This window comes from Lissotriton vulgaris, chromosome 9 (genome assembly GCF_964263255.1).
Source record: "Lissotriton vulgaris chromosome 9, aLisVul1.2, whole genome shotgun sequence".
Classification (NCBI taxonomy): Eukaryota; Metazoa; Chordata; class Amphibia; order Caudata; family Salamandridae; genus Lissotriton; species Lissotriton vulgaris.
This window is the reverse complement of record NC_141697.1, coordinates 911,127,027-911,151,035: the sequence shown is the minus strand read 5'-3', so window position 1 is coordinate 911,151,035 and position 24,009 is coordinate 911,127,027. Positions and strand designations below refer to the sequence as shown.

The 24,009-nt window shown below is 43.8% G+C and overlaps 1 protein-coding gene across 2 annotated transcripts in view; it reads left to right on the top strand.

Moving 5' to 3' along the window:
- Window positions 1-24,009, top strand: part of SUPT5H (SPT5 homolog, DSIF elongation factor subunit) — a 324,989-nt gene that overhangs the window by 233,326 nt on the left and 67,654 nt on the right. For both annotated transcript variants that reach the window (XM_086938709.1, XM_086938710.1), the window contains exons 15-26: window positions 4,993-5,129; window positions 7,618-7,773; window positions 10,042-10,188; window positions 10,289-10,435; window positions 10,656-10,781; window positions 12,372-12,456; window positions 12,743-12,853; window positions 13,562-13,664; window positions 14,202-14,329; window positions 15,790-15,895; window positions 16,312-16,473; window positions 16,579-16,747. In XM_086938709.1, coding sequence (XP_086794835.1) covers window positions 4,993-5,129; window positions 7,618-7,773; window positions 10,042-10,188; window positions 10,289-10,435; window positions 10,656-10,781; window positions 12,372-12,456; window positions 12,743-12,853; window positions 13,562-13,664; window positions 14,202-14,329; window positions 15,790-15,895; window positions 16,312-16,473; window positions 16,579-16,747 — 1,577 coding nt within the window. The remainder of the gene's footprint in view (window positions 1-4,992; window positions 5,130-7,617; window positions 7,774-10,041; window positions 10,189-10,288; window positions 10,436-10,655; window positions 10,782-12,371; window positions 12,457-12,742; window positions 12,854-13,561; window positions 13,665-14,201; window positions 14,330-15,789; window positions 15,896-16,311; window positions 16,474-16,578; window positions 16,748-24,009) is intronic.

The window sequence follows — 24,009 nt, the reverse complement described above, 5'->3', positions numbered from 1 at the left end:
CTTCTGTCACCAACAGGCGGGCCATCCTCTACCTTCAAAGGTTCGAGCACACACCACTAGAGCGGTATCCACCTCCATGGCGCTCTTCATTGGGGTACCCATTGTCGACATCTGCAGAGCGGCGACATGGAAGACACCACATACGTTCACCAAGCACTACTGCTTGGATTCTGAACTTATGAAGGATGCAGCAGTGGGACAGGCAGTCCTACGTCATCTAATTCATTAGAAGTGAGCCTTCTTCCAATCATCCCACCTTCCAGGTAATTTATCGCACATTTCTTATCAGGTTGTGAGTATCATGTAAACTGTGTAACAACTTATGATAAGTTTATTATGTCTTTAAGGATGTATTATGCGAAATGTGCTCATTATTGCTTGCTATTCTGATTCAGGCATGTGAATCTATGAAAGATACCCATAATACTGGATAAGAAATGCGTTACTTACCTGTAACAGCAGTTATCCAGTATTGGTATCTTTCATAGATTCACATGCAATCCAACCTCCTCCCCTGGAAGGGCTCACCTTTGTCCTCTCAGTAGGTACTACTTAGCACTGTGCTTACGAAAATCTGAGGGACTAGGGCTCCTTCCAGGAAGGTGATGAGGGTGATAGTAGCTGATTGGCTCCTGGCCAAAGTTTGGTCCTTTTTACATAAGGACCTAGATAGGCTACTAATGTGAGGCCTCTGGCCTAGTACTAAGTATATGTCTATGTGACATTACTATAATTATTTACCGGGGACTCCCACCCCGACGACGGGGAATGATTCAGGCATGTGAATCTATGAAAGATACCAATACTGGATAACTGCTTTTACAGGTAAGTAACACATTTCTTCATACCCGACTACTGTTACCCCAGGTCATCATTACTGCATAAAGAGGGTTGCAGACATCTGGGTATGATGTTCAGCTTGAATAGGAGCAGTCTTAATCATGTTTGTCATGGTGGAGAGAACATGAAGATGGCAGCGCAGTGGTACGTAACTACCCCTAACGTGCCGTTGGACAGAGATGCCTGTCAACAATGGGATTAGCTCTAGGAACTTATGCAGAATTTGCCGCTCAAATGGAAAAAGAGGGCAAAGACAGTGATCCAGGAGATCTAGATTTTTGTGAGCACTTGCCTCTAGTCTGCATTAGATACAGCAGAAACTGCAAGAAGACAACTGTGTGCAGCAACTTCACTATGGCTACATGCCTGGCTGAGGGTGTCTGACTAAATGAGATGCAAGCCTCACTAATCAACATGTCTTTCACAAAGAACAGCCTTTTTGGGAATGGTGTTGATGAAATGCTATAGGGCCTGCAGTAGGGCGCGACAACAAAAGCAATGGGGCTTTACATTAGAAGGGAATACATATTCTCTCTATCGAGATGAATGGTTAATAAAGGAAAGGTCATTCAAACAGTGCAGGAATAGTTAGGGTTTACACTAAACTTCAGAAAATCATCGCTAACCCCAGAAAGGGAAAAAAGGTTTTGTTATAGCAATCCTGAACCCAGAAAAGACCAAAGCATTTCCAGGCAAGAGTAAAGCAAGGCTGCCTCTAGTAAATGGTCAGCACCTGGCAGTGAGAATGGCGGGAAAGATGATGAGGATGATTGCATCTGCGTTCCTTTTGTATTCCAGGAGAAGCTGCACATAAGACCACAACAGGAGTGTCTTAAACAGCAATGTTCACAGTCAACCAGCGGTTGGGACTATCTTGTGGTTATCACCAACAGAGTACAGTGAGAGATGCAGTGTTGGAATACAAATACAATTGCAGTGTGCAGACCGTTAAAATGATCAACTCCCTCAGCAACCATTACAGCAGACGCTTCGCATATGGGGTGGCGTGCCCAAATGGGAAAAGCAAATATCTGGGGACTGTGGAAACCGAAATAGTCAGTATAGCATATAAATTGGTTGGAACTCAGGACTGTCATCTTAGCACTGAAAGCCTTCTGAATATGCATGGAGGGATAGTCAGTCAGTCAAACAGACAACATGACCACAATTTTCTTCCTTAACGAACTGGAGGGAACAAGATCTCACACGCTTTCCGAACTAGCACAGGATGCATGGAAATTGTCTCTAGAACGGAGTATAACGCTGGTTGTGATACACCAACTTGGGGACTCTACATAGAAGCAACAATCTTAGCAGACAGACAAGTGCCACACAGGAGTAAGAGCTAAAAGAAAGGGTGGTGAAGGTTATTTTTCAAAGGTTTGGCACACCACAAATAGAATTGTTTGTAGGCTGCAAAATCTCAAGTTTCAGCTCCTGATATCACCACTAATAATCATTAGGGAGTGCCCTTCTGATAAAATTGGCAAGGGATTTTAAGCTATGCTTTTTCACCTATACCCATCATACCACATGTAATACAAAAATGCATGGAGGCACTCAGGATGTTAATCCTAATAGCCCCTCAGTGGGCAAGACTGACCTGGTTCTCAGACATAATGGAAATGTCGCAGTACCAGGTCATAACGTTTCCGACACATCAGGACCTATAAGCAACACAGGATGGACAAGTATTCTGTCCGGAACCAGCTACCCTGAGCTCGTCAGCATGATTCCTGAGGACATATAATTTGTCCCAGCAATAGCCAGGTAGATACTTAAGAATGCAAGACCAACCACAAGGAAGTGATATACGGATAAGTGGAACACGTTGGGGTGACAGGAAGGGCCTTGGTAGAGGCTGGATACAAGACACTACAGAGATCAGGTAGAGGCTGAACACAAGACCCTATAGTGAACAGGTACCTTACGCATTTGCTACACAAAAAGCTCTCTTGCGACTCAATGTAGATTCACTTATCAGCCATAGTGGTGTGTACAAGGTTAGCAATTGCAGATGCTTCTTCACCACACCATAATAAAATGTTTCCTGGAAGTAGAGCAGAGTATTGTATGCCCGAGGGCAGCACCCACACCTACATGGAATCTTATTTTCAGGCTGTTTCAACTAACTCAAACACAGTTTGAACTCATGTGGAACTCCGAACTCAAATACCTAACATTAAAAACCGCTTTCTTAAGTGCCATTACATCATTAAAGATAGTGAAATACAGATGTGTACAACACAGGAACCATATCTACAAATCCACAAGGATAATGTAATGAGGAGAACAATTCCACAGTTTCTACCAAAAGTCCTATCACAAGTTCCTGTGATCTTCTTTCCACAACCCAAGTTGCAGACTGAGAGAGCCTTACATACGCTGGATGTTAGGCACAAAGATAGGTATTACTTGCAAAGGACAAAACCAGTCTGGTAAGTTGAGTAATTTTTCATCTCCTTTTCACAAGCAAGCAAAGACTATTGTGAGCTCACAACTGCCAAAAAACCTAGGGTGTTATACTGGAAGAGAGGCTAAGGGTCCATTCAACAAGAAAAAAGGGAGTGCTCCTAATAACAAGGCTCAGGAGGGATAAAGTGTTAAAACTTTGGAGATGTTTGGACTGCAGCCCTGGTGAAGTCTTTGGCACATGTTGATGCCTGACGAAACACGTGTTGGCTACGTTGGCTGTGTTTGGATGTAATGAAGTATCTGAAATATCACGCAAGGAAATAAAGAAGATCTTTATTCTGGATTTTACAGCGTCTGGATTATATTTAACAACTAGATAAGATATTGGGACATTTAATGGACTTTACCTATCTCTGATTAGAGAAATGAACTTTGAATGCTAGTGATCACTACTATTGGTCACGTGACTGTGATTTTCTACTCTATTAACTAAATTGGATACTTGATTTCTGTTCTTATTCTGATGGTTATGTTGATTCTGAAATACCTAGAATTTTGATAATTTTGGAGCTCAGGGGGGATCCTTCATTTTACACTCATCTACAAAGATCTAAATCAGGCCCCACGTTTCCCGTCCTTTCAATTCTCAATCGACCATAACAATATTTCAGTTCTTGAATTCTACACAAAGCCACTTGATTTCCAGAGTAACAATTGGCCACAAATTGTACTCTTTCGTCCTTGCAACGTGTCCCCCCACACCCCCTCCCAAGTTCTCATCATACCTAAACTACACAGCCAAACATGCCTGTTTTGGCCTTCTGTGCTTCTCGTTCCGCACACTGCAAACAGTCAGGCAGCCTGAGACACCCATATGGCTCATACTTGAGCACCTAGGAGCCCATACAACCATGCAAGTTGTATGGGCTCCTAGGTGCTCCACTCTCTCTCCACTCATCTCTAGCAGGCCGGTCTCTATTCATCTCAATCAGCTCACGCTTTAACCCTAGTTAATGTGTTACTTCTACTGTTTCCTACTAATCTCCCCCAGGAGGATTTACTCCTCCCACAAGTTTTCTTGTCATTGCCAGTAGGCCGCCAGTGAACTCTGGTAGGCCTCTTCTTACCCCCTTTTAGTGTCAATCACAGAAGGCTCCTTGCACAATTCCCTATTGACTTGCATGCGCTTCCTCCTAGCCAGCTGTTGGCTTCTTGATGAGTATTTCGGGAGAGGATGCAGTGGTTGGGAACAGCCATGCTTGCGAAGTCCGCTTCACATGGGTAAAGAAGTGATCTCCAGGCAGATGTATAAAAGATGGTCCTTGGGCCGAGTTCCAACAGAAGATTGTGTAAACATGCCCCTTCAGTTGTGGGCGTTCGACCGGGCACAACAAGCATTCATTCCCTCCGCATTCTGCGGCATTAAAGCACACCCTCCATCCCCCTGCATGTAAGATTACAAAAGTGTAGAAGCAGTCGGATCTGCCGATCTGTGGGTACATATTGCTGTGGTTTTCCAGTGCCGCTTCGACTGAAGCGCTTCATACTTGTATCTAAAGCTGCCAATCGATTTCTCATGGTAGTGGGGTCATGCTACTTTAGCCACCCTTTTCTGTTCATACTGCATTCTTATTCCTCAATGGAGCAGGTCTTCTGTAGTCTTGGGGGAAAAAATATTACTGTACATTGTGCTTGTGGGGCAAGAATGTTCTAATGTTTGTGTTCTCGTTGGTGTAGGGAAGGAGCGCGAACACACACTGCAGCCGGGAGACAATGTGGAAGTCTGCGAAGGAGAATTGATCAATCTCCAGGGTAGAATTTTAAGTGTTGATGGCAATAAGATTACCATCATGCCCAAGCACGAGGACCTAAAGGTAAAGGGGCTTATTACTGACGTATTGCATGATACACTGTATTGTCAGGTCATTCTGTATTTGCAATGTTTCCATCGCATAAAAGTCACACAGTAAAATTGATAAAAACATAATGCATTAAAGATAATGTTGAAAACATATACCAGGATACGTTCATAGTTAAAAACTCCATCATATCTAGCACATAAGTACATACACTTTTAAAGTGCTAAAGGATGTATCCAATAGCAGCAAAATCAGTAAACATGTATTGTCCTTGAGCTTAGTCAGCAGCATGAGTACAAGGGTAAAGGGCAGTTGTAAAAAGGAGCTCTTAGTCTAGTAACAATTGTTATAGGGGTGCGTGTGAAAGGATTTGTTCTTAATCACTTCACTAAAAGGAACCCCGTCTCAGTGGGCATTTTGTTAACTGAGCAGAGAGGCCCAGCGGGTGAATGAACATGGGACCTGATGCTCTGTATTCAACTGTAGAGTTGGTAGAGGTGGTGGTGACTTCATGGATCATGATGAGTAGGGTTAGAATTCCTTTTTGAGTCTGTGCAAACCTACTAACTTGCATGTGCTAAGGGTTTTCAACAACTCTTCTCTAATCTTTGCCCATACTGAGAAATGTTGGAAATTTACTCCTGACAATGACAGACATATACCTTCTTCCACAGTTGTGGAAAAAAGTGGTTGGAGGGAAAGTGAATTTGCAAGCACTCAGATTTTCGCCTGTGCAAATCTACCCATGCATATGTGCTCATGCTAAAATGCAATCACACATATTTTCTAGGAGTACTATTTCTTGTCCTGCTTCTGTAAATGCTTGGGAGTTCACGAAAGCTGTATAGCTACACTTAATGCAAGAACATATACCATGGGTGCACTTTTGAGACTTTCTTTAATAATTGGGCCCCTAATTTGGTCTGATATTGACTGTGACCTTGTCTATTAAAATGCTCGCTCTGTCTCCTTTTCTCTTTCTCTCTCTTTCTCGCTTTCTCACCCTCTCTGCTCTTTCACAACGAGCATATCTGCACACAAAGTTGATTTTCCAGTGCCAGTAACTACTGTGGCAGTGTGTGCTTTTTGAGACCAATAACAATTTTTGCTTTTGCCTAAGTTTGTTATAAAGGTGAGGGTCCGGCAGCTCCCACACCAATAAGATTTTACAAAAATCATGGCAAAACAATTTGAAAAAGCTGCCCACCAATTTCAGGCCTACTGGCTTTGCCAATGCTTGTTTATTTTTTCCCTATAATCTTTTGAAACTGGTTACATTGATTTTCCATTATGAATATTTTTGGGGAAATACTAGCATGCATCAACTCACTTTACTAAATGATGCTGAAAATGGTACCTGAAATTTTACAGTAGTGTAGTAAATGTTTTTTCCCGCTTTCATTTTTTTATGAACATATTATTTTGAAAACCAAGAATAGTAAATTTTGCTTTCCAGCTTCTGCAAATATTTGCATCAAATCAGAAAGCATTAAACACTAAAATTACTTTCATGTTTCACCATACTAATTCAACACTAATCCTGATGGGTTCCAGAGTAGCGTGCTACTTGCGCTTCAAAACCCCATCAGGGCTAGCAAGCGCTATATAAATACAAACCTCTTTCCCTTCACTATCCCGCCACCTACCCTTCTTTACCCAAATAACTGAATAACATATCCACAACTCAAATTACTTCAATTTTACTATACTAATTTTCAACACTAATCCTTTATGGGTTCCGGAGTGGCGTGCTACTCGCCAGAAAAGTGCTTCAACATCCATCATGGGTGACAAGTGCTATATGAATGCAGGCCTTTCTTCCCCTTTTATCCCTATGCTATCCTTCTCACTCCAAATAACTGACTAATATCCACCACTGAAATACTTTCATATTCATCATATTAATTCACCACTAATCCTTTATGGGCTTCCTTAATAGCGTGATTCAACACCCCATCAGGGGTAACAAGCGCTATATAAATACAAACCTTTTTTTCTCCTCTATCCTTCAGCTATCATTCCAAATCCAAATAACTGACTAACCTATCCACAATTTAAAATGTACTTGCATGTTTCACTATACTAATTCAACACTAATCCTCTATGGGTCCCGGAGTAGCGTGCTACTTGCCGTAAAAGTGCTTTGACGCCTCTTCAGGGTTAGTAAGCGCTATATAAATGCAATTACAATACAATAGTGTTCTTACAGATGGGGAATTAGCAGGACATCCCTGTTTTCCCACTTACAAGCCTTTTCTTCACTCTTAGGTCTGTGTGAGAAGAAAAGCTTCATTATTTGCCTCTCTTGTATGTACACAGATTGTGCCCAAGATTAGCTTGTAAAGTTTTAGTGAGGAGAAAGTGAGGTGAAGAGTCAGAACTGTCAGGAGCAACGTGTCAGGGTAATTTGATATCAAATGCAAGGAATGTGTGTGAATTAAATGCAAATTTCAGGTTGAACGCTGCTCTCTTTAGTCTCATCCCCAGTTTGTGTCCCCTGCAGGATATCCTGGAGTTTCCAGCCCAGGAGTTGCGGAAATACTTCAAAATGGGAGACCATGTGAAAGTGATCGCTGGACGCTATGAGGGGGACACAGGGCTTATTGTGCGAGTGGAGGAAAACTTTGTCATATTATTTTCAGATCTCACAATGCATGAGGTAAGAGACTGTAGGGTTTACATCTTTCTTTTTGCACAGCTCTAATCGACGACATGGCCCGTCTGCGTACTCACCATACCTTTCCTGTGTATTGCATGAGTTTTCCTCACTCCTTCAGTCTACAGCATTTCAGTATACTCTGATTGACATCCTTTTTATTGTCCTCTCCAACAAAATACTTAAGAAATAGAAATTTTTAAAAGGGGTGCAAGACGAATAACTGCCATTATAATACAGTAAACTAATAACTAAGCAGTTTTTTTTTATATTATATAGACACAGACAATTTTACCAGGCTTGAAGTGCTCCAGTGTGGTGAAATATGCATTACTTTTAAGAACAAAAGGTCCAAACCGTATGCACCAAATCCGATTAATCCGGCTGAGTTTCACATGGGTCAACCTTGTTCCACCCCCATATTCACACGTGTGTTTTTACTACTATGGTGTTGATACTCTGGAATTCGTTTCCATTTTAATCCTAGCTGAAAACCAAATGGTGGCTTAGCTCAATTAACCTAAAGGGCCCATGTTGATGGGGACTAATCATGTAATCCCAAAGCTGAACCAAAATTGTTAGATTTAACCTTAGTCTGCATGTTGATACACCAAATTCAAGACTTTTTGGGCTTCTTCACTGAATATCGTAATATGCATGGTTACTGGACAAGTTGCAGATGCAGCTGATAAGGAAACACATGAAGTAGTACAAAAAGAGATGCTTTGAACATCGTGATGGAGATGAAACCTGCAGTTCAGTGAGATCGCATACCCTTATTTTAAGAGATGGGAGTTGGGTGCCAAATTTCTAGGTTTAAGCAATACAAGAATTATAAAAAGACAAAAGCCAGTGTTCGCGATTGCAGCATCTTCAGACAGAGTAAATCTCAAGCTAGTAGAAACAAATAATTTTGATTTTGTTTACTACAAATGGCAGTGTTAAAGCACATTCCTTGCTGAAAGGATGGCAGAAATTTTTAAACCAAGGCAACCCCTTTGTCTCTGTTGCTGAAGCTAATTGGCAGGAAAGACCATGGAATGAATACAGGTCTGGGGTGGTTGAAGTGATACATCCTTGAGCTGCCATATTGTGATTAGTCCCTAAGAAATATGCTCTAGAATGCGGTTTATACACTAAAAATAAATTGCAAATCTCCTCTGCAAACAACTCCTAGTTGCCAGGTAACGTCCTGGTTACAGGTCGCAAATGAGGAAAGGAGTTCCAGCCGGATAGATTACCAACAACATATTTAGAAGAGCCAGCTAATTACTATGTGGCCTCAGACAGAGATGCTTGCCTCATGTGTTCAAATTGTTTTCAAATTCTCATGATGGGTCTCTCAGTTAAAAGCATAGCTGTGCAAATGGAAAGGAAACAAAGACACTCAGTAAGCGCTTTGTTGTTCAGAACTTTTAAATAAGCCATTAGTATTTATCTGGACTTAAATCATGCTGAATCTCAGCGCATAGTTATTTTTAACTCGACAAACGCAGCAATTATGTAAGTAGGGTGTCCGCAAATGACGGGCGGTGTACCCTCATTTGGGCAAATAAAGAAGGAAACCCGTCTAAGGGATCCAACACTAATACATTATAGACCAACTGCTGTCAAATCAACTGAGTCCATCATTAAGTGTATGGTCTACTGGTTACGGGCGCATCGGATTTCTCTGCAATCCACAGAGCCCTTTGGATATTAAATCATCCCTTCCCCTGCCCAGGACCTGCCCTGCTCTCACCACACCTGCATGCCTCCACTTTGAACTCTGCTTACCATTCCCATCACTTCTAAATGACCCTCTTGTGCTGAAACTCCTTTCCACTCCTGATACTATTTTCCAGTTCCAATTGCAGTGCACCATACGTTAGTGGCCTGATTCGCGTTGTACCACTCCATATATGCGAACACATACCAATGTGATGAAATAAAAATGGCTGTAGTGCTCTTGGTTGTAGTCTGACAGCAGCAGGGCAGAGTTGTACAGTAGACCCTCAGCTTGCCGTCTGTGGCCATTATGAGATATGTGGGGAGCAGTTCTAGGGAGAGGACCACTGGATCGTTTATTTCTGCACCACAACCATCCTGGCCTTACTCAATCCTTGGTTGCTGTGAGATTAATGCGGGCTGGTTTATCTAACCAATCGCTTCCAGCCCCACTCCAAAACTGTAGACTCCCATGAATAAAAATCACTTGATGTCAAGACTTTTTCCTCATTAAATCCTTTCATGATCTGTAATATGATAATCTTGTTGCTTTTAATTCTTCAGTTGAAGGTACTACCTCGGGACTTGCAGTTATGCTCTGAGACCGCGTCTGGGGTGGACGTCGGTGGTCAGCATGAGTGGGGAGAGTTGGTGCAGCTTGACCCGCAGACAGTGGGGGTGATTGTTCGTCTGGAGAGAGAGACTTTTCAGGTGGGTACTCAGCTATGGCACTTGTGTCACATCCCCAGGCAGCATTGCGAATGATTGACCTGTTTAGACATGATGTAATGCTCTCCGCCTCATCCCACAGATTCTGAATATGCATGGGAAAGTGGTCACAACAAAGCACCAGGCTGTGACCAGGAAGAAGGACAACCGGTTTGCAGTAGCCCTGGATTCTGAGCAGAACAACATCCATGTCAAAGACATTGTGAAAGTCATCGATGGGCCTCATTCGGTATAAGATGCTTTTATTAAAGTTAACTAAGTTTTGTCACATTGATTGGATCTGTTCCAGGCACACCCTGCATGCAGAACAACTGGTTTTATTGTATTGTTCTTCCTCAACTGAATGCCCTCCTTTAGCTAGTTCATGATTGTAGATTGAGATGTGATTTGAGACAGAGATTGAATTTTAGACATGAATACTGAATATCTTTTTCCTTTGTTTCCTGCAGGGTCGTGAGGGGGAGATTCGCCACTTGTTTCGAGGCTTTGCATTCCTGCACTGTAAGAAACTTGTGGAAAATGGAGGCATGTTTGTTTGTAAAACGCGCCACGTTGTCCTGGCCGGAGGCTCCAAGGTAACTGTTGTGTAACAAGAAGACACATGTTTGTAAGGAGTTGCTACAGATAGTGGTATAAACGATTCAGAAAAGGGGGTGGTGATGAACAGAGTGTCTGAATTAAGCAGACCACTCTTACCCAGTCCAAAGATCAGGGCTTGATCCATCACCATTATTTAACTCACTGCCCCATCCCAGCTCAGAACCTGGCTATATGCAAATCAGTCTGTCCCTGGCCCAGTGCATCATGGGAACAGGGCAGACCAAACTACCAAGCCAATTCTTCACCAGAAAGGAGACAAGCTTCCGGGGACCGGTTTCTGGCATTTCAGCCGTCGTCGGCCCGGCTTGCTTGAATCCTGATGGAGCAGTGAGTAAGGGACTCATGTCTGAGTATACCCTGCCACACCTATAGTGGCCAAAAACGATTCAGAAAAGGGGGTGGTGATGAACAGAGTGTCTGAATTAAGCAGACCACTCTTACCCAGTCCAAAGATCAGGGCTTGATCCATCACCGTTATTTAACTCACTGCCCCATCCCAGCTCAGAACCTGGCTATATGCAAATCAGTCTGTCCCTGGCCCAGTGCATCATGGGAACAGGGCAGACCAAACTACCAAGCCAATTCTTCACCAGAAAGGAGACAAGCTTCCGGGGACCGGTTTCTGGCATTTCAGCCGTCGTCGGCCCGGCTTGCTTGAATCCTGATGGAGCAGTGAGTAAGGGACTCATGTCTGAGTATACCCTGCCACACCTATAGTGGCCAAAAACGATTCAGAAAAGGGGGTGGTGATGAACAGAGTGTCTGAATTAAGCAGACCACTCTTACCCAGTCCAAAGATCAGGGCTAGTGGTATAAAGGCAGCCTTCTTTCAAAATCTGTTTACTTAAAGTTAGAATTGTCTCTGGGTCTTGTCCGAGAAACATCGAGGGATACTGTAGCATACATGTCAACAGTCACCATTCAGTTGGGAAACTCCATATTTTTCAAGTCCAAAATGGCTTAAGTGTCTTCTGCCTAAAATTGTCACCCCTTCAATGTTAGTCAATAGAGAAAATAAATATCCCTTTTTTTTGTCATTCTCTCATTCTGTCTTGTTTCAAAATGTTGGCGTGTATGCTGCTTAGCCTAGACTCGTTAAGTGGTGTTGCAGAGCAAGGCCTCCTCCAAACCTCACGGGAGGTTGCAAAGCTTTCAGGCATGGGATGCTACCGTATAGCCTGGTTTTGGAGACCTGGTTGTAGAAGAGCATAGTCTTCCCCCATAAAGTGTGCTGGAAGACCGGCCATAAGGGCTGATACAGCGATTTGTTTGTAAATATTGGATGCTGCATGGCTCCTTTTTTGGCTGCACTTTGGGCTTCTGCGATAACACAGCGCTGGGTAAGTGCTAGATTAAATATAATGTCTTTGTTCTGTTCTGGAAGGGTGCCACAGGGACTTGTCTTCAGGGTGCTGCAGGGAATAGTTACTACCTACAAAATGCTACAAGGTCTGGGCTTCATTCAACTTATGCTGAGGGTCTAGTATACTCAACACTTTAGTTGGAGGAGGAACTAATATGAACAGTCTTCTTAGGAATGTTTTTATCTCTTTTTCTATTTACAGCCTCGGGATGTCACAAACCTTACAATAGGAGGATTTGCACCAATGAGTCCTCGCATTAGTAGTCCAATGCATCCTAGCGGGGCAGGTGAGAACATTTCTTAATACAGCTGCTGTGTACCCGGGTTATAGGTAGACTAAAGTGTGTAAATGTCATCTTTGAATAAAAACATTGCCACTTTTCATGTCCAACAGGACTCCTACCTTGTAGCTATGTCACTCTCATACTTGGTGCCAAAAGGGATGTTTGTTTGCCGCTCTTTCTCTGATTGCTTCTTACGGGATGACCAGTTAATAGTGTAGTGCTTTAAAAGTGGAGAGTGGATGCCCTGATGTAATCTTACCATCCTATGCTATGCCTGTTTACCTTCCAGCTGGACCAAGAGGTGGTGCAGTTGCAGGAGCTGGAATGGGTCGAGGCCGGGGACGTAGAGACAGTGATCTGATTGGGCAAACTGTTCGCATTTCTCAAGGACCCTACAAAGGTAGGAAGCAGAAGAGACGTAGGTGGAAAAGTGACCTTCCCAGAATGTCTCATTTCTTTTTATGCTTTTCCAAGAATCCCCCAGTTTGTCAAAAGCCCATTCCTTTCCAGCACTTGGTTCCTTTCCCTTCATTGTGGCGGTGGCAATTGGAGTCTCCGCAGTGAAAAGGCATTATTAGGACTCTTCATTCTTAGCTTGCATTTATTGACACCAGAATTTCACAACATGCTCCTCTGACCGCATATCCTATTCTATCCAGTTTCCTTTCTATATATTTTTTCTTCTCCCTTTATCTTATTGGCTATTTATCTCTACTTTTCCTTTCCAGATTTCATTCCTTTTAATACTAATTTTATAATGGAACTCTTGACTTTTCTCTCCCTCCTATTTCCTTCTTTCCATTCATTGTTTTCTTCTTCCACTAATATTCCTATTCCTCCTTGCTCATTTCCCGGTATCTCTCCTTTCTTACTTTTAACCTACTTGTGTTTTCCTTTTTCAATTCATCACTGTTTTTCCTTCCCCCTTAAACCCTTACTCCTTTTTCTGCCCTAGTTCTTTACTCTTTTCCATGTATCCCATCTTCTTATTCTCTCCTTGTGGCTTACACTGCCAGATATTAACTCTATGATGGGTGCACCCATTGCTTACTCCCAGGCTAAAACCCTTATTTGCAGGCCTTGTTTAGTGACCTTATTGTGTCTTTAGGGTACATTGGAGTCGTGAAGGATGCCACTGAATCCACAGCTCGAGTCGAGCTCCACTCCACCTGTCAGACTATCTCAGTAGATCGTCAGCGTCTCACCACAGTGTAAGTGCTGCATTTTTTCAAGGGGGGGGGGGGGGGGTGTTTTGAAGGGATCAGGCATAGCCCCCAGGCACTGATGGCAAAGAGATCAGAATTGGGTGGTAGTATGTACCCTTAAAAAAGTGGGGAATCTATTTATTTAAAGTTGTTATGAAGATATGTTTGATGTGGAATTGGTGGTACAAAGTAGCTCAGAGTTAAGTGTGCATGTGGAATTAGGATATACAATTTACCAGGAATTTTGGGTCCAAAGAGGAAAGCATCCTTATGGAATTGGGAGGCCTAAAGGATGCCCTTGTGAAATTGCTCCACAAGTTGCTGGCAGATATAACACCCTGGATTTGGGAGGCCTGACATTGCTTTGAAAGAGGGATGAATGACTGCTCAAGCTACTTTTCATTGTCCAGTGTGCTGAATTCTAATGACACTTGTAGCCTTCCTGAGGGGTGATCCAGGAAACCCTGAAGAGGTTCTGCGTAGCATGAAGCTGTGACTCGAGCACAGGACAGGGGTAATTAAGCAATTTTTTTACGTTTGCAGCGGTGCTAGACGTCCAGGTGGAATGACATCTGCTCACGGCCGTACACCCATGTACGGCTCCCAAACTCCCATGTATGCCTCTGGATCCAGAACACCCATGTACAGCTCGCAGACACCTGTCCATGATGGTGAGTGCTTGAACCTTTTCCCGTTATGTACTTCCCTCAACTTTTCAGCTGCTCCCCACCACCTGCTAGTAGCAGTGCCCTTCCTTCTAGGAGTAGGAAAAGTTATTTATGATTGTAGTTTTCCAGTGTGAAAATCTTGCTCAGGTTCCAAGCGAACATTATTCTTCTAGCGTCAGAGTGGACGGATAACCTCCCTAAAGTAGCAGAAACATTCTGTGTTTCAAATTTCAGAAGAGTCCTAAGCTGGAGATGACGGGGTTTAGCTCTCTACATACACATTTGCATAACAATATTGTTCAGACTTTGATTCATGGCTTTGATTTTCAATTTTGTAGAACTTGCGAGTTTAGTTCAATGCACTTTGGTCATATACACCCTTGCCCATCTTTTTGTGAGCTTCGGTTTATGGCACTTATTCTGAATCCATCTTTTATATTTCAAATACATATTCTTGATCCTTCTGTTGCTCAAGCTCTGAACTTGCTGCCTTGGTTTCTCAGTACAGTGTTTCAGCAGAAAGTGAAAGGTCAGTTCTCTTCTGTATATCAAAAGACAGCTCTTACCTTTCACTGAAGCGATTTATAGTCCAAAGTAGCTCAACAATATTTTTTGAGGACTTAATAGGGTATACATCCTAAAGTGAATTCTTCAGTCCTCGACACAGGATTGACTGGTACACAGTAGGAATGATGAGTGACCTTCAGAGTACTTCTACCATCTCTGTTTACTGGGTGCCATATTATTACGGTGTGTATCCAACACTTACTCCGTTTACCTTCTCTGGATCTTAGCTGTGTCTACAATGTTGCCTTTCCTTGTGTATAAAGGAAATTTTTTTCTTATTTATTTGTCCTGTTTTCACTCCTTTTGTATAGAACCAAACAAAATGATTTTTGGAATTCTTAGGGACAACAGAATACCTCTTTTGTCCACTAAGCCCCACAGGCAGATGTAATTATTACCCATCATCCTACAGACCAGGAACAACACATTAAAATATGTGGCAAGGCAGGGTGTTCCCTTAGTGCAAGCCTTCGCTAAACACTACGATCAAACTCACACTTCAGACAGGATGCACAGGTGAGACAAATAATACATCCTCAGAATCGCAGCAACTTCATTCCCACTTACATTAAAATGTTCTATTTATCAGCTTCTTTATGGAAATCATGGGTCTGTTCAACAAATATCTTGAATATGGCAATGTCTTCATTGTCATGCTAATTTCTGATAGACATCACAGGGGTATCTGGTTATTTTAACGCTCCCACATTGATACATACCATGCTAATTTGAAGGGCTAATCTGAAGCAAATGACTAACTCCCAGAGTTTTGCAAATCGTTTAATTCAATTAGGCACCCAGGTACAGAATAGTAACTGTCCTTTGCTAGTGTTGTTAATGATTAACTTTTTCATTTCCTAACTATTATCTTGCCACTGATTCTAAACTCTTTTCAGGAAGCCGGACACCTCACTATGGATCACAGACGCCTCTTCATGATGGCAGCCGGACACCAGCACAGAGCGGAGCCTGGGACCCAAACAACCCTAACACACCATCCAGGTTGGTGGGGTCGCCTTCTCTGTGGGGATTAAAATTGAGCTTCTGTGTGAAGCAAGTCATTTAATATTTTAGGCCGATGACTATAATGGGCGCCATGCTAGGCAAACACTTTTAAATAAATAGCACTTGTTTTTCATCATTAAGACTTCACCAGTCCTTTCATTGCATGCAGAACATGGTTAGAAAGACTTTCTACATCTCCTGCCTTCCTGCCAGATATAGATACCTGTGAAAGAATCAAGATTGCAAGTGTAAAAATTGAAGACCATTCCCACCAGTCACAAAATTGATATCATGAGATTGTATCAGAAGCTTCATTTGATTAGAAGCATGTGGGTCTGTACCATATGTAGTGAGACCAGCTTGTCATAAAGTCATAACCAGTGTTTCATTCAGGTTACTTTTGTATTCTTCAGGGCTGAGGCAGAAGAATACGAGTTTGCTTTCGATGACGAACCCTCACCTTCTCCGACGGGATATGTTGGGACACCAAACCCACAGACACCAGGCTATCCAGATGTGCAGTCCCCGCCGGTTAATCCGCAGTACAACCCTCAAACACCAGGCACGCCAGCAATGTGAGTATTCACCCCACTGAATAACTAGTTTCTGTACCCTTTCTGTCCCATATGGGCTTGCAGTCCTCTTCTCTCCTCTCATTTTACAAACCTATCTTCCTTCAGGTACAATACAGACCAGTTCTCCCCATACGCTGCACCATCTCCACAGGGGTCCTATCAGCCAAGTCCAAGTCCACAGAGTTACCACCAAGTGGCACCAAGTCCTGTTGGCTATCCAAATAACCTTTCGCCTGCCAGCTATCATCCAACCCCCTCACCCATGGCGTACCAGGTATGGTTTGTTGACACCGTGATCTGATAAATGACTCCGCTCATCACACCCTATAAAGAACAGCATGCAAGGTGATTTTTAGGTCTCGCCTGAGCCAGCGCATGCGTTGCACTGGCGAGACATTTAGTAAGTGGGCTTTAAAAATCCGACCACATGCTTTTTGTGTGCCCTAAAGCATGCGGTTACGCGCACAGGCACCATCTGGCTTTCCTCTCGCTTGGGAGAGCAGACTGCTCTACCAAGCGCGCGCGCCTCGCTCCGCCTGCCTCTCAGTCTTACTCGCGCTTCAACGCCCCTCCCACTCCCCCACCACAGAGCGCGTCTCGCAGCTGCGCGTCTTGTTCGTAGTGTCGGGTCATCAGAAAAGGTCACCTACTCCCCTAAAATAACCTCTTTCACTGCTGCTTGCTTGCTTCCGTGCCGTTAACCACTGCTCCTCTGGGCTTCCGTACCACGCATTCACAGCTTTACCCGTGTTTGCTACGTGGGCGAACCTGCCGGTTGTGTGGCTTCTCACCTAACACACGGTGTAGTGTGAACCCTGGCTTATGTGAGTTTAACGAACCACCGGTGCTTCCAAACTATTTCAGGTGATATCTTTAAGTAGCCGAGTTTACTCGTCAGTATACATTCTTCTGCTCTGGCCACTGCAATTTCTGCTTGCCACACAAGCCCTTGTCTTGGCTTATCCATAGCTATTGTAGTGGATTAAAGTAGAGTAACAAAAGTAAGACGCAAAATAACTCTGCTGTAAATACAAGACAAGGCGGACAGTTCACGATAGCTACTAACAAATATTTCCCACATGAAGAAGGAAAAGGGTAAATATCGGCGAATGCTACTGTACACCAGCTCCGAGAATTCAAGGTGGTCTGCACCCAGCAACTGCCACAGGATAACTGCCAACAGAAGTAATCTAGGGCAAAGTTGTACAAATCGCAAAAAACCTGTCAGGCCCTGGGCACTTTCATTCTAGGCTGTCATTCTTTGGAAGGACTCTGGAAAAATACCATACGGAAGAATAGGCACTTTTAGTAAAGAGATAGTACAGATTGAAGTTATGTCACCTTTGAGGACTGTAGTGTAGGCTTATCCGCATTCACTGTGATCTACTGATTCAGACCGTTTTATTATTAGGAAATGGTCATTCAAATAGATGCATAGGCAGGCAGCTGTTACCACTCGAGGTTTCATCTACATGCAAGCACCACACCACCAACACATCTTAAGAACAGTTGAAAGAAAATATGTTAGTGGAGACTGGCACGAACCACTAGAGCAACAATATTTGAATACGTTGATTCTTTTTGTTCAAGCACACAGTGTGTCTCCGAGTATAGAGGTATGAGTTTCTCAGCAGTGCTAATTCATTTATTCTGCGAATACAAAACACATTTTCAGACAAAAGGTTTATAAATCTAGTGCAGTTGTGCTTGGCACCAGCTTTAAAGGCTGCAGTTCAAGATTCCCACATTAAAGTCTAGGAAACTGAGATATTGGAAACGAGTTTTCTGCATCCGTTTGTCAGGCGGCCTTAATGTTCACTTATAAGGGCAATGGGTAGATGAACAATACAGAATTGTCATACACACATATACCCTTTGTAGGAAGGTGGATACCTGACTATGGTTGCCCCCAACTTTTTGCCTGGTGTTTTGCTGGTTTTCCGACTTAGTTGGCCTGGGACCCTGCCAATCAGGACCCCAGGCCTACTGCTCTCTCTCTAAAATGGATTCCATGTACCTTAGGTACATTTCCAATTGGTACTGGGCCACCTTATCAGACCCTGTAACTCAGGGCATAGGTGTACCCAGGGCCTACCAGGGGCTGAAGCATGTATTATGCCACCCCTGGATGGCCATCTAAATCTGACACAACTGGCTGCACGACAGCTGGGGCAAGGTGGTGTAATCACCCTTTGCTTTAGATATAGTATACCTATATCTAACCCTAAAAATGGACACACAGATTCCTATCAGTCACTCCTATGGCAGGCCTTGACAATCCTGAAGGCAGAGTGCTTGGAATCGTGTGAGATGGTGCTCTGGCATGAGCTGAGCCCGTTTGCAGCTTGCGGAACCAAGTCCTAATAGCTGTTCCATGATAACGCATACCATATACTCTTAAGTGCATTATAATCCTCGCGGTTAAATGCTATCTTTGGTATTGCTTTATCAAAACATGTCGAGTAAGGTGTTATACGAATTGGAATACTAACCCCTCGCCAATTCTGGCGACGGGGTTAGCATTCCACCCTTCTAGAGGGACACGACATGTATGTAACTGTGAACCCCGGTTAAAGTTAACTCAAGCCTCAGCTCCACAAAATGGATGCTGCCACCACAGACACGAGTCTGACCTCCTGCTGCTGGGAGTCCTTCCAGCGAGGAGAGCTTGGACAAAGGGTTTCCTGTCAGGGGCGGTGCTAGCACCATCCCAGACAGGGTTTTGTGTATCCTGGGTAGGCAGGGCTTTACAGGAAGATGACTGCAAGTGGCACCCCGGTGCTCACTACGCATCTGCCGGCTGGAACCAGTTCCAGGGGCACACCAGCCCCTGGCCTGGGGAAAGTCCGGCATGGGAGAGGGGTGTAACCACCCCCCTTTCTGGTCCCGCCCCTAGGGCAGGACCTAGTCGCGTACCCACCCCTTTCTTTAGGATGAAGGCAGGAGCGGGGACCCTTCCAAATGAGATCATCTTTGATTCAAGAAACTACTTTCTACGAAAGGAACTCTCGACTCTTCTCAAGATTTCTCCCTTGTGGCCAAGGAGTAGTCACCCTGCATCCGCAGGCACCATCTAAGAACTCTGCGGTTTGCTGCACGTCCTTCCTCAGGAATCCGACTGACCAGCTCGACGAGACCCGTCTTCCCTGGCACCTCTGACCTCTACCTACCTCTACAGCTAAGCTGAGAACCGTAGGTGCGACAAGACCTCGAGGGACCGGCCATCATCAGAACTGCACGACTTCTATCCAGCACGACCGCCGAGGGATCCTCTGGTGAGTGCTTTGGGGTCCGAGAAGCCCCGACCCTGAGCAGCTCCAGCACCGAAGTCCAGCCCCCCAGCATCTCCACGATCTGCGTGGGGCCCTTCTGCTTTTTGCTGCTCACCGCGTTGTCTGGCTACTAGCCCGCTGGCTTATAGCCTTGCCGACGACGATCAACGACGACAACACTGCTGGTCTGGTTGCTCCAGACTGGCCCTTGCTCCCTTCCAAAAGAGGAGCACCCCGGACCCTCCTGGTCCACTCCAGACGCCATTTTAGGTCCACCGCGTGGGCTTGAATTTGCCAAGACTTGTTGCCCCAATCCTGGGTCCAGCGACGTCGACAGCATCAACCATCGTGGGACAGCTCGCACCTCCATCCTGGTCGCCGACAACGCCTCCTGGTCCGTGAGACTGCAGAGCCCAGCGTCGCCCACTCACCTGGTCGAGGTGACTTCGCCCGGTGCCATCCTGGTGCCCACACAATCACTGGCTAGTGATTAAGAACTTGGTCCCCTCTGCTTTGAGGTGTCATCCATCTTCGATCCAGGCTTGGATCACTCGAACAATCTTCACTGGTCGCCTGCCAGCAACTTCTTTCTTCAGGCTCCTGGTTAGTCAACGAGGATTCCCCACGTCTTTACAGACCTATGCAGCTGCAGCCCCTGGGCTAGGTAACTTCGGCATTTCGGTGCCCCAGCATAGCCTCACTATCCAAGGGTCCAGATCCACTGTCGTTTTCGACCTACCTTATCGGGTTCGCCCGAGAACACTGACTTTGCCTTTACTAGCTCCCATAGACTTTGTCCCGCATCCCGCGTGAGAGTGCACACTCTGCACCCGAGTCCCCTAGGCCTCCTACTAGTAATCTGAAGGTTCAGTAACGTAGTCCTAGCGATTCCAAAGCCTACTAGTACAGTACTTACCTGCTAGTAATTTCGCATTCCACTTTCATAGTATATGGTTTTTCGTGCCCCTCGGGCATTTGTGTAAATTGTGCAACTTAAAGTATTTTCGTAAGAGTTTTGTTGTGTGCTTAGTACCCTGTCCTCATAAAGAGTACAGGGCTGTTGTGATCTAAATAAATACACTGTTTATTTTCATAACACTTGTGTGGTGTCCTTTCACTTGGTGTTCAAGGGGTATATGTGATGGTATAACAGCTGGCTTAACACGCCCTCTAGAGTTTAGCCCGAAGACTGCTCGTATCCACGCTACTAGGATAGCTGGTCTATAAGGTTGACTTACAACCAATCACCATAAGGGTTGTTTGGACTGATACAAAGTGCTCACTAGAATAGTGAACATTATATATCAGGCCAACTTCTCACACCCTTCTCCATACGTTTGAGGCAGCGGTTAACGGTTTCAATATTTATTACTTTAAAAAGGACTACTTATCTCACGGCATATCACTGGGTGGCAATTCAAGTTGGAAGCTGTTCCTAACACCAAAATGGCACACTTATTTTTATCAGGTATACACCGTCTTCCTTGCAAGAGCTTCCGAGTCATAGAAGCTGAAACTTTACCATATAATGTGCACATCGCTGGTAGATATTTCACCAAAATTAAGATGCCCTATAGCAAATATGTCATTCTCAGATATGGTGTAGTTCATTCATACAAGTTGGAATAAGAGAAGCCATTATTTTGTCAGTGATCTTGTAGGGGAAAGGGGTAATAACAGAACGAGTGAAGCAGTAAACGCAGCATTCTGGACTGATTAGAAGTGCCATGGTTAAGGCTTTACTTCGTTACATCCTTCGGAAACTGGCAAGGTTCTTTTTTAACTTGAGTTGTCTATCAACAACTATTACTCCTGCACAACTGGCAACCCAGCTCAATGAATAAATACAATAAGAAAGGGTCTGAGGGAAGTTTTAAAGTCTTGTAAGGATTCAATCCCCCTAATTCTTATTCTCACAATAACAACTAGAACCTACACGACTAAAGCAAACACCTCTAGATATATATCTTGAGGATATCACAACTCATTAAGATGCTGTGTGTGCAATTAAATCTAGAAAGCAAAGAAAAAACCAAGAGAACAAAAATACTCTGAATCACCTCCGGATAGTTGGTATCCCATCAATACACAATCATGTGCCCAGTGTCATCATCTTGGGTCCCAAACAACCCTCTACTTCCTCTCTTAGTTATCAGAGAGAACAAGAAGATAGTTGTATCCTTCTATGTGGTTCTTACAGAAGGAAAAATGCAAATGGGATTGTGTTGTAGAAATTGGGTGATTCGAGAGTCTCTAAAATACAGTGCAAGAAAACTGTGAAAAAAGTTTCTTAAAAAGGATAAACCATGGAGACGGTGTACTATCCTTCCTTACAGTGTCTCATGTGTCTTCCTATTAACCCCTTCCATGCTCATGACGAGCTCAGCTCGTCATGCAGCACAGTGCTTGTGTGCTTATGACGAGCTGAGCTCGTCATGAACAAGGGGATTCATGGGGGTTCAGCATCCAGGGAGAATTGCTGTAGCATTGCAGGTGTTAAAAAGTGTGAAAGTGAAAAAACAAAGATGGCGCAGTTAGGAATTAGTCACTGCTCCCCTGGTCGACATGTTTCAGCCACATGGAAATAGTCTTCCTGGCTTTCTTCAGGACCTACAAATATTTGTGTCACTGCAATCACTATATTAGACAAAAAAATTCATACATACAGTATTATTGCTGTTGTATTATCATTCTGACCATTGATGCTAGCATGTTGGCTCTACTGCATCTAGGGAAAAAGACAATGAGTAAACCGAACACCTCTTCAAGTACTAATGCTTTCTAAAATGGTTGCACCATGATACTATTCATTTTGCTAATAGCTTTGTTAGCAAAAAAAGGGGGGCTTACCATTACTAACCAAGAGGTAAACCTCACCTGGCACCAGCTCAAGTTCTATAGAGGCCCCGCTCTGAAAAAGAAACAATCCAACAACACACGTTGGTGGAAAAACAACATTTCAATGTCATCTGATCACCAAACAGCATTAGTGGTCAAAAATGACCTAACCATAGCAAAACTCAGTCTGCTATTACAAAACCAGCCACCATCACCAGTGAGATAAAAAAAGCTTGCATGTGCCAGTAATATCCATCAGTTTGTTAATATCCTCTAATAGATGTAAGGGGACACAGAACTCTCGCTGAGAGTTCATCAGTATGGTGATGATATCTAATGTATGTAAAATTAAGCCCATACATGAAACAAGAAAAGAAAAATCGCTATTCAAATGTAAAGACAATTGAGGTCATGAGTACACGAGGATTCATTAGTGTATGTGCTGTCATGTGTACCTATTCCTAGTTCTTCTAATCACCTCAAATCGTAGGTTTCTGTGTTGAACTTCTAGACAGGTTTATGATTAATCAGGCAGAAATATATCTTCCTGCCTGTTAAGCGGTTGTGAAACAGACCGGCCATCGAGGGTTTAAGGTGGAGACAAAGAGTGGAGAAAAGAGAGCCCTCTTACTCCTAATTGATACACACATTTCGAGTGCCGGTGTATTAATACTGAAAACCGGGAACTAAAGCTCGATTGTATGATGTTGTGGGCTGATTCCAATGGACCTGTGCACTCTTCCTTCTTCTGCTTCTTGGTCTCCTTGGGCCAAACCCTAAAAAAGGCTGATCTTGAAAGTTTTGAAAATGTTGTGGGTGTCCTTGGAATTGTGGCAAAGGTGGCCACCCCATGGTGTGGGTGGCCACCATTGCTGGTACTGTCCAATTAGTGGGCCTCCTCGTCAATTGCTCCTGTTGAATCTTCCTCGGGTTCTCCCTCAAGGTGTCCTTGCGAGGACTTAAGGGGGACAGGACATGGGCACATTGCGCTACGTGCGTGTTCACGGGCGCGTTCACGACCTCCATTCGCCATGCGCGTGCCCATCTCCTGTCCCCCTTCCGAGGCAAGTCGACAACAATAGATCGCGCTGCGTCGCCAGGTGCGAGACCTAAAAATGATAACACTAAATGCTCTCTTTTGTGGTTGTGTGGACAAGCAGTTTAGGCTTATCTGAGAGTCATGCTAACCATTTTTTGTACTCACAGTGTCAATAAATGAGACTCACACTCAGGCATAAAACAGATACCAATTTAGAAAAAAAATCGTATTTTTATATACATTTTGATACCAAGAATTTTGTTATCAAGTAAGTACTTTTTAAGCATGAATTTTTACATATAAGTAAATATTTCAGTTAAGTGCGTCTTTACGCAGTAGTGCTTCCTAAGGAAAGGCATGTGTGTATATAGTTATTTGTGATCATTG